We start from the raw sequence: 11,411 nt of genomic DNA, 5'->3' as shown, positions 1-11,411 counted from the left end.
AAGAAGCCATTGACACACCTGACAGAGACACATCTATGCTGGAGCAGATGTTTTACCGTCTATCGTCATTTTATTGAAAGAAGCCTTGCTGTTTATTGTAACGTTCCCGTGGATGTTCCCGAATGTGCCCGCCTTAAGTATTTCGATGCTGGAGCGGTGTTTGTTCGACAACAGCATGGAGGGCTTCAGCAGAGTCGCTTTCCGCAGGAAACAACGAAGTCTGGATGTCGAGGATCCAGGTGAGCTGAGAAGTTACACTTCCGACTTCATTTTCATGAGTTGGCTTTTGTCGGTGTTGCGAAACAGCAACACACCTGCAACTTCATGCACAGCAAGTATGAAGGTTCGCAGGCAAGTCCCAGCCTGTTGTCTGAGCATCTACAGGCTGCAGGGCCCAGGGTCCCGGGTCCCGGGTCCCGGGTCCCAGAGGACGGGTACCTTACCACTGTGCTGTTTTGGCTTGGTACGTTCTTCAATCGTTAAATTGTAGCAGCCTCGTCCTCGCAGTGTTGAAGTAGTGACGCAGTTCCAGTAAGTCAACTCCTGTTGGGGCAAGTAACCTGGAACACTTCATGTGTAAACATGCAAGGAAGAACACTACCTGCTCTTTTATGGCGACCTACGGACTCACAGTACATGCAGACATCAGGGGCGCCACTAGGTTCTGAGGACAGGGGGGGCTTAGCCCCCTGGAGATGCACAGGATATGAATGAATGTCGTAGATATTCAAACAAAATAATAGTTTTAGGCCACCATTAAATGTACACACAAGCTCTGCAACCATTCTGTCCAGTGGACAGTCATCAATCATATCATAATCATCATTATATTATTCATTAGCCTTTATTATTATTATGATTACTATCATCATTAGTATTAGCCTGCTTATTGGCCTGCTTATTAGCCAAGTGTTGCATGATGAGGGTATACTAAACAAACGGCGTTCAAACATTCGTTTGCATCCTGCCATGATTATCTTGGAGGCATGATGAATAAATATAAAGAATCCCATTGACTGGCAGCCCCTACAGTGCAGCTTGTTGTTTCCAGCATAAACAGTTGGTGGTGGTGGTGGTGGTGGTGGTGCTGGGACTTTATCAGTGTACCATAATGGAGCTGTTTGTTTACTGTTTACTGTCCACTCTAATACTCATTCAGCCTCCACTGAACCTCCTTTATCGGCTGGCTTTAGCTCCATGGTCTTCCCGTTGTCTGTTAGGGCTATTTCCAGTATGACCGTGACAGACATGTCAGCCGGGATGGGAAACCTTTTCCAGCGAGGCCGCATACTGAAATGAAAAATGAAAAATGAAAGCATCTGAGGGCCACTTTGATACAGTATGGAGATTTGCTAAGATCTCATCTGTCATATCGGTGAAAAAGTTATTCTATTATATGCTCTTTTCCCCCCATTATTGCTGTTTCTTTCTAAATATGTCCACTTTCTTCTTAAGAAATGATGGTAAATGTCCTTCTTGGAATAATTCGGGGTGTCCGATATTAGCGGTACAGACGACTTTGTCACGCCCTGCGTGAGTTCCGGCGTGACAGTTTGTTTATGTTCCCGGTCTAGGTTTTGGTTTCCGTTGTGAACTCTTATTTTGTAGTTAACTTCCTGTTTTGTCCGGTCGTCCTTGGTGGCCGTAATCATTCACACCTGTCTCTAATTTGTGTTGGTATTTAGTTCAGGTGTGTGCATCTCCCCTTGGTGGGATTATTATCGTTTGTCCTACTGCTGCCTAAGTTGCCTTTTCTGCCGCTGCTATTATAGCAAAAATAAATATTATTTACCTGCTATTTGGTCCTGCTCTCTGCATCCTGGGGTCGCACCGCAACAAAGACATGCACAGCCGTGACAGGCTTTTTTTCCCTTTATATTTTGACTTTGTTTCCATGAAATTACAGCTTCTTTTTTCCATTCCTGCTTTACGTTTCCAACTATTTCGACTTTCTTCTCAGACTTTTTTTTCTCATAACATTTTTTTCTCATAATTATATTTTGACATTATTCTCGTATCAGTATATCTTTTGGCACAACCAAATCTTCTAAAAATGACCACTTGTGTTTGTTCTGCCTAATATGCCAACATTTTTGGCCCCTTAATGTGGGATTACTGCTGATTTTCATTGTATTTTTACTGTTCCTGTTCAATTATTTCTGTAGAATGTGCCACAGGCCAATACATAAATCATGCGTGGGCCTTAAATGGCCCTCGGGCCACACTTTGGACACTCCTGGGCTAAATGGTGAAATGACGGCTGAGTTTGTGTAATTGCAAAACATTCCAGGAGATGGCGATAAATACAGAGAAATGTTTCTTCATGTCTTCGCCATTTCTGCTGTTTCATGCAGCATCAAACGATGACAAGGAAGTCAACTCATCTGACAGTTTCCTGTATCAGTCCTTTGCCCCCGTGGCTCCTGGCCATGGGGGGATGATCAAACGAAGGTTTAAGGACGAGCATGTAACATGTAAAGTCACTAACACGTTTAGTGCGGCTAGGCCAAACTATTTGTTACACTGGAAATCATGGAAAATAAAAGGAGTCAATTCCATATAGACTCCAATCTGGAGGGACTGGTTGCCAGTCATGCGCAGTGGGGTTGGGAGATACTGCACATTTTGGTATCAAAACGATACCAAGTAAACACAGGGTCAGTCAATAAGGATTATGAACCCCTCTTAGAAGAATGAGCCATAAGTGTAATCAACATAACAAACGCATTACAGTTCGATTCCACTCACGCTAACGCTTGAATGTACGACGTCAGATTTGCAGCAACAAAGTCGTGAACTAGAAAGAAGCACTATGGAGGTACAGTGCATGACGTTCTGCCTCAGCCTTTCCATGTGTTTCCTGCCTAGCGACTACCCCGTGTGCCCCCCTCCTCCCCCTCTTCCTGACCTGACTTCCATTGTGTAGTTGTTTCCGTTAAACTACCGTATTCACTTTTACCTTCACTCCAAACTCAGCACGCTTGCCACTCGGAGGACGGAACTTTACAAAGAGGAAGATGTGAAGAAAATTGTGAAACTTTTTTTTTGTAGTTCTCTCTCGCTCCTCACCTTTCGGAAATCACGGACATCCCCTTTGCAGAAGGAGCAAAAAACACAAAGTAGTCGTTGGATCGCTCATCTGTGTCAGTTGGTATCAGCGGCGCATCCTGCATGGGATCGATACCGCAGATCCTCAGGATGCTCGTCTGCTTGCGCCAACATGGCCACCGATTACGGCAGGTTCCATCTGAGATGTTTCCTTTCTGGTGAGCCGGTAGAAGATCTGGTGTTTTTCTCTTTGTTTTTTTTCCCCTCCACAATAAAAGCCTTGTGGACTGACAATGAAACGTCGGCGCAAGTACTGGTTTTGGAGACGGAAAGGTAAAAACGCAAAGATGTGTCTTCTCTGCTGTTATGGTAAGATTTAGAGGCTTCCATGTGAAAGTGTAAATATCTTTCTGAGACCATCTGTGTCATTTGTTTTTCTTTTCTGCTGTGTTGCTGAATGAAGAGAGCGTTTGGCAACAGCGCTTATCGGAATAGTCGAATTGCTGAGCCGTAGAACTTGTCTCCATGTGGACCAGCCTGAGGGGGCACGCTGAATAAAAAGCAGTTTTGTCTCTCGAGGCCTGGGAACTGTCCCCCACCCAAGCCAGCCCCTCTAGCCTTTTGGCCAGTGTCCCCGAAGGCCTGTTGCCCAACTGTGTTGACGTTAAAGGGCACGCATACGCATGGATGTGTGTTGCAACGTGCACCTTTCTTAGGCCGGTCTCTATTGTTGGTCAACTCCAATGCACCCCCCCCCCCCCCCACACTCCTATTTCAGGAGCAAAAGAGAGGAAACAGTGAAGTGTTCTGCTTTGGTTTTTTCACTGGCAGGAAGGAAAAGGCTGGGAAGAGCAGCCAGCTCCAGTCTTTTCACCACGCCTATTGTTCCAACGTGGGAGTGGGTGTCACGTGTTCATGACACCACTTTTTAGTGTGTCCACATTTTTAATCATGTTTCAAACGTTGCGAGGCCTTCAAAAGGTTTCTCTGGAATTTATATTAGACAGTGTGTGTATGTTTCGGGAGTATGGGTACATTCATCACTTCTCCAATCACAATTAACTAAGACTAAATTTGCACTGCATGTGACCTCATAGACATAAATCCAATATGCACCTGATTTACTGTAGTCTGAATATACCTATGAATATGTATATGTAGTCAGATATATCCGACCTACACTTCATCAAAAGACGTAAAACTTGAGAGACTTCATTCATTCATTTTCTACCGCTTATCCTCACCAGGGTGGCTGGGGTGCTGGAGCCTATCCCAGCCGTCCTTGGGTGAGAGGCGGGGTCCACCCTGGACTGGTGGCCAGCCAATGCCAGGGCACATATAGACAAACAACCATTCACACTCACATTCATACCTATGGACAATTTGGAGTCGCCAATTAACCTAGCATGTTTTTGGAATGGGGGAGGAAACCGGAGTACCCGGAGAAAAGCCACGCATGCACGGGGAGAACATGCAAACTCCACACAGAGATGGCCCACGGTGGAATTGAACTAGGGTCTCCTGGCTGTGAGGTCTGCGTGGTAACCACTCGTTCCACCGTGCAGTCCACTTGAGAGACTTGAAATTCTGCAAATGTGAGCGCCATGTGCGTCCATGCGTCCATGCGTCCATGCGTCCATCCGCCCATGCGTCCATGTGTCCATGCATTCATGCATATAACATGATATCATTGGGGTGTGTGTGTCTCACAGGGCTGTCCTAACCTTTTGGTCTAGTTCCCATTTTTGACATGTTTTTTGTGTTTAATGGTGGGCCGCACTTTGGACACCCCTGTATAAGTCCTGCAGTTGGACTCATGCCGTGTATTAATCACACGACACCACGAACATGCATATTGTTTGCTAACCAGAAAATGGATACTATATATAATTTCCAGTGTATAAGAAGCCACTTTTTTCTTAAACTTTAAACCCTGCGTCTTATAAAACCTTTACTCTCTTTACTTCACAACTAATACTAAGTGTATATACTGTGTCACTCAATATAATGGCTTTTGATGCCAATGTTGGGATGAATATTATCGATATATCTGTATCCATCCTCCCACCACTCATGTCAGCCTCCCTCTAGGCTACTCTGTCTCCCTCTGGTGGACAGAGGCAGTATTGCATGACCATCCATCCATGTTTGATGGATGGCAATTCTTGTTTTTGTCTACATTGATGCTCAAAAAACCCCAAAATGTTCCTGCTGAACCTGTCATTGGTCCTAATGCTCCCTCAGGGCGGTCTCCGCCATCACCAGTGCATGACTTTGAGGGAAAAGAGCGGAGCCCCATGAGCTCAGATCATGTGACCCGCCTGAGGGCTGTTTGTAACAAGTTTTTTCACCGGCTGTGATCCTTTCTGCACGTGAGTGACAGCTCATTGCAGAACAAATAGAAGTTCTAGCTTGAGGTGAAGAAAGATATATCGCTTCATTCTGTGGCTGAATTGAATCCCGCTTGTCAGATCAGAGATGAAAGCATGAAATATTCATGTGGAGGGAAAACTAGCAAATCCGATCAGGCAAGTTGATTTTAGACTTTACGGCCCTCTGCAGAGCATTTGTGCAAATGGATGAAGATGAGGAGTTACTGCATGGTGCAGGATGAGCACATAAAGTGGAATAATGTATTTGACTATTAAGGCGTATACTAGTATAGTCATCTCTTGTTAAATGTGGTACATTATCTTCTGCTCTGTCTGTCAGGTAAGACCAGAAGGACAAAGCTGCTGATGAGAGCATCCAAGCGTCTTCGGTTCTCGGATGCTTTTCAAACCCTGTGGATTAATAAACGCTTGAATGCATTTGCTTATCGCTGCTTAGGTTGAGATTGACAGCAGGGAGGGCGGGGGCGTGTGTCCCAGGCTGATTACAGGAGCCAATCCGGTGCAGGCTGCGTCTGAGATGTGGGGGCAGATGCTTGCCAGACACGCTGCTTCCCTGCCTGCCGTCAGCTGGTGCAGCCTGCGTGTGTGTGTGCGTGTGTGTGTGTGTGTGTGTGTGTGTGTGTGCGTGTGTGTGCGCAGACAACAGTAATCATTCATCAATGACCCCCACAATGAGCACAGGTGAATATGAACCAAATGGCTGAAATGGAGTGTGTGCACGATGTGTTGGATGCCGGTGTGGGTTTAATTAATGATGTGTGTTGACTACGCTGTCTGCTTTTAAAGAAGTGATGGCCAATCGTCCGTAGCCACGCCCCCCCCCCCCCCCCAACACCTCAGGCATAAAATAGAAGATGAAAGAAAAAGGAAGGAACCTTGGATGGAAAAAGCGAAACGATGACTGAAATAGACAAAAAATAGACTTTTTTTAGGCCTCGTTGTTGTCATCATGTCGACACTTCCTCTTTTAACATAGTTGAGAAGATAGGTTTCGTTAATGTCGCCCCCAGATATTTCTTGGAGGAAACTATGACGCAATCATCTGTCAACCCTGATATGTTCTATCTGCCCGATTCCATCCATTCACGATTTCAAGCCTGACATTTGAAGCACATGAAAAATGTTCTATCAAAAAGATCAATTCTTTGTCATCTCTCTCCCAGGCCACCCTGACAACCCTCGCCTTCCCTGGAGGTGGGGGGTTGTTTTGTGTGGTGCTTCGCATGGTCTCCATGGTCTATGCGCTACGGCCAGCAGACGAGTGTGGCCATTGGCTTCCTCCCATCGCACTGGCCCTCCCCTCTACCTACACAATGGAGCTGATTGTCCATGCCACACACACACACACACACACACACACACACACACACAGAGGGGGCTTTGCTCTGCTTGTGGGCTGAGTGGCGCTCCCCCAACATATGCCCCATCTCCGCTGGAATGTGATTATCTTCCGTAGCTGTGGCGAGGAAGGCAGAGCAATGCGAGAAGCATAAAACGGAAGAGAGAGAGGGCTGAAGCGTCGGGAGAGCAAGACGAGAGGTTGAGCAAAAGGGTGAGTCAGTCTGTCACTGAGCCGGCAAGCGAGCGAAGGGAGCGGCGGAAGGAAGGGAGGATGCGACCACTGCAGCCAGGCAGCAGTTTAACAGCAACCTGAACCTGCCACCAGCTTTGGAAGCCGCCCACAAGCGATGAGGGGGAGCCTTTTTTAGGGTGGCAGTGCATTCTCCTCCCTGACGTATGGGACCGGACGCCACCTCCACTCAGGTTAGTGCTGGCTCCTAACGCCGGTTCACCGGTACCATGTCCCTGAGGCGGCCAAGGACGTTGGGTTGCCATGGGTATGACATTCATCACACGCGCACCCCCGCAGGAAGACGTCCTTTACGGAGGCTGGTTAAGGCAGGGAGGCACACGCACCGGTCTGTGTACGTCTTAAGGCGTTGTTGGCCGGGCCACCCACCTAAAAAGCTACCATGGGAGCGGCTACGCTGTTGACTTCGGTTGTGTTTGCCTTTCATGGACTATCGGCCCCGTGTTGTTCCCTGTGAGCTGTGGGAAAATATGCATATGTGTGTGTGTGTGTGTGTGTGTTCATGATCGTGTGAGTGTGTTTGCTGTTGCTGAGTGGAGAGCAAACAAAACTGATGGAAAGTCACCTTGTCATCAACTGTGACACAAATTTGAAATGACAAATATAATCTTCCATGAGTGCAATTCTGGACTCTATTTTGGCCACAAGAACAATGTCAGCCAAGTAATATGTCGTCATTTTACGTATAAATACATACATAGTCATGTAGTCATTGTACATGAAATATCCAGTTGATATTACACTGCTATTGTGTATTGTTGTGTGACATGAACGATCAATTTCACTGATCATTTCCACCTGAAATGATGAAATGAATATATAGGCATTTCATTTATGCATCTTTACCAAAACAAACTATTTTTATTCATGTTGTTCAATATGACTGTGCTCTAATTCATTTCCGCAATATAGGATTTGATGTTATTAAATGGAATAACCTGTTTATGACTCCACAGTTTAACACTTTTATTTATACATAATGGATTACAGTCGACCATGATACAACCATCATAATTCCATTGAAATTCAATGAAGTTAATGTGCTGTATGTGTTGGGACATAACAGCGTAGGCAACACAGTAGTGTACAGTACAGTCATGTGATGCGAATATATTTGGGTAGTAAAGACAGGGCATCCGCTCATGAACACCTACGACCATTGCTACGAGGTTTTGCTGAGGTGGGGCTGCGATATGTTGGGCTTTAATCACGCATCGTGCCCACTGCACATTTGGAATCAGTAATTATTCTGGCTCATTGCTGCACTTTTTTGAATGTACACCGGATTACTCGCAGCCCCCCTCAAACAAGGTGCCTCAACGGGAGGGGGTTCCCTCTGGCTCAAATGGAAACAAATCCACAGGAACACCCGGGGCTTCCAACTTTCAAGTAGAGAGAGGCTTTCACCGGCACAGCTATAAATTAACTGGGGATGTTTTGTTGTAGCGGCAGGGTCGTTTCCCCGCATCTTACAGTGTTACAGATGTCAACGCAGCAGAAGGCCATATGATTTTAGGAATTGCATGCGCCAAGTATGCGGGGTTGCATGCAAGTGTGTGACCTAAATGAGCCATAAGACATCCGCATTGAGTGTTGCTACGCTGCTGTCGTCTGAGGAAGTAGTCATGTTGGTCGCTGTGTCGCTGGTACAGAGAAACGAGGTGTGAAGGTGAAGCGTATTGAAAAAAAAGAGCATATTTCTCTTGTGAAACTAAAAGGAGGAAGTGAGGAGAATGTGCAGATCATGTTTACGTACTTGCAAGTCGAGCTGCTGTTTTCATCGGTTGTGTGTGGCTTGGTTATCCGTCATGAATTAGCCCAACATTCATTTATTCTTTGGTGCCCCCCCTTCCTTATGTAAAGGTTCAAGTAAAAATGCCGCGTCATGCTGCTTTGTTGGCAGAGAGTCACGTTGCTGTTTTGTCCTCTCCTCTGTACAGCGGGTTGTCTTTCTGCTGAGCCCCCGTGGCACCAACCACAAATGCTGACCTCCAGGAAGTGTCAGGTCGTTTTGTTCGTGGAAGGTGGGTTTAGCCGTCAGAGAGTGGCACTTTTAGCTCAAAGAATACACCTGTAGGTCCTTCTGTGTCTTAGGAGAACAGCATGCCAGTCATTACCATGGCAACCCCAAGTTGGACGCACATCAGCACCCTTTGACTCATTTAGCTTCGGACTTGTTCATGTGGCCGTGAACTCCCGGGGGGGAGCCCATTTTGACCAGATGCATCAAATGCGTTGAATCTTGTGTCTTTGTTGACATATCTCCTTCTCAGCTTGTTTTCCTCTCAGCCTCAGCTTGGCGAACTCTGGCCATTCCAGCTCCGTGCTGAGAATGTGGGCTCCAGAGCCTCGTCAGAAAGGCTCCTTCATGCTGAGCGCAAGAATCCCGCATGACACAATGATCTTGTTTGACTTCTGTCAGCGCATTCAGTATGAAATACATGATGGAGCAATGCATCCACCACCATTTATATCATGTATGAAATACATGATGGAGCAATGCATCCACCACCATTTATATCATGTATGAAATACATGATGGAGCAATGCATCCACCACCATTTATATCATGTATGAAATACATGATGGAGCAATGCATCCACCACCATTTATATCATGTATGAAATACATGATGGAGCAATGCATCCACCACCATTTATATCATGTATATAATGTCTTATATAATGCATTTATTTCATACATTATTTTTAGTTATTATGTCTACTATATGACTAGTACAAGTGTAATGGTGACTATCGGGGTGTTATGTCATGTCTGGAGGGCTCTAATACTTTTCAAAATGTATTTAGAAGGCTGTAAACAGGTTTTCTATTCTGTGTGAAAAGATTTGATTCTATAAATAAGGGAAGTGACGAGAACAAATACCTGCAATAAACGAGCGGTTACGGTATACTGAAGCAACTGGTGGACTTTTTCTGAATACAGAATACCGAATACTAAAATAGAAGTGAGAGAGTCCCTCGGTACTGCATATGTATTCAGCATTGTTCTGCTTCAGTTCCTTTTTAAGATGACACCTACAACGTTTGTGCATCTTAGTCAGGAGGGTTTGGGAGAATTTCTCATGAGGTTATTTTAGGAGCTCACAAAGAAGTACTTTTGCTCAGCACATGGAAATTGGAGGGCTATTTTTGGAGGAAAATGGAGGAAGGCTTGAAATGGAAATGAGTACATGGAAACTGCTTGAAAGTGATAAGAAATACCGTATATAGTAGTACCGTATAGCTTGGAAGTAAACCTTTTATTAGCACTTTTCATAAAGCAGAAAGCCACGATTTGACTGAAAAGGTGTCCCTTCACCTCAAAGCGTATAGATGTACATATATACGTATATACGTATATACATATATACATACGCTTGGCTTTGAAAGAGCTCACTACGATAAAGCCCCGTTGTTCAGTTATGAGCAGTCTGCCGGGGCCCAGCGAGATGTGCTGATTGGGAGGGACAGCCTATTGATTGACACATTTAGTAGCTGCTGCCCGGCGGCTGTGATCTGTTTTCCGTGGTGGACAGTCAGGTCACGGGGGGGGGGTGGAGCAAGAGGAGGATGAATGCAAGCCAGGGACCAGGACCTATAGAGGAAGCCCAGTCAAAAGAGAGCCTGAGTGTTTCCTGCTCTCTAACAATTGGTCCCATTGGACGTATCGGTCAAGCCAACTATCTCTGCTTGTCATTCTTGCCGGTACTGCTACTGAACTCTGCTCAGTCTTATCAGATAGTAGTATAGTATATGCTGGAGTTGCTGAGCAGCTGTTCCGCTTGGGGCTATGCATTAACAGAGGGAGGGGGAGCGGGGAAAGCGCCCATCCTCTCTTTTGGGGGGTTGTTCAAGATCCCCACTCCCCGTCTCCCACGTGGCTTGCCCTCATTAGACACGGGCCACGGTGCATGTTCAGATCATGCTAAAAGCTTATCTTCACGTGGAGGGCTGTGCAGAGAGCTCGCTGAGGGCTCTGGATGAGGTGGGCCGGGCCTCGCCGTGTTGCAAGGCCTTCACGAGACGTACGTCTGTGTATCTTCTCATGGTCATCTGCAAAGGCCTACATCCAAAAGGCAAATGTACTTCTAATTTGAAGTACATGCTAATATCTCCCCCACCAGTCCATTATGTATGAGTAACATCTGAATAATAGTTCTCAAACTGGGGCAGCCATGCAAATGCAGATTTATGTTCAGCTTTGTTGCTTTTTTGGTGTTTCGGTGCAGATTCTCCTGTGTGGTTTCATTTCATTCCAGTAGCTTGAGGTTTTGTACGAGTGAAGATAAGGTGGGAAACCTTCATTACTCGTATTAAGTCTATTGTGTTGGGTAACTGGAGTGGAAAGGTGACTACAAAAGGTCCTAGTAAGGTTAA

General features: G+C 45.8%; 1 protein-coding gene and 1 long non-coding RNA gene across 4 annotated transcripts in view; one reads left to right on the top strand and one right to left on the bottom strand.

The window, feature by feature from the left end:
• Nucleotides 1-60: 60 nt before the first annotated feature.
• The window catches only part of fgd4a (FYVE, RhoGEF and PH domain containing 4a), a 26,676-nt gene continuing 15,325 nt past the window's right edge, over nt 61-11,411 (top strand). For 2 of the 3 annotated variants that reach the window (XM_078791176.1, XM_078791175.1), the window contains exon 1: nt 6,817-7,205. Coding sequence is in view for 1 of the 3 variants with exons in the window: in XM_078791174.1 (XP_078647300.1) it covers nt 113-239 (127 nt within the window). In the remaining 2 variants the exon portion in view is untranslated. Of the gene's footprint in view, nt 240-6,816; nt 7,206-11,411 lie in introns of those variants that run through there. The other variant, XM_078791174.1, reaches the window with a different exon arrangement.
• LOC144898542 (uncharacterized) lies at nt 792-3,092 on the bottom strand. Its single transcript, XR_013627433.1, has 3 exons — nt 3,070-3,092; nt 2,960-3,001; nt 792-1,290 (listed from the first exon to the last, which is right to left on the bottom strand). It is a non-coding gene; the product is annotated as an uncharacterized LOC144898542 (long non-coding RNA).

Source organism: Doryrhamphus excisus, linkage group LG6 (genome assembly GCF_037039965.1).
Source record: "Doryrhamphus excisus strain RoL-2023G ecotype Guam linkage group LG6, RoL_Dexc_Guam_v1.1, whole genome shotgun sequence".
NCBI classification, from domain to species: Eukaryota; Metazoa; Chordata; class Actinopteri; order Syngnathiformes; family Syngnathidae; genus Doryrhamphus; species Doryrhamphus excisus.
This window is presented reverse-complemented; position numbering and strand designations above follow the sequence as displayed.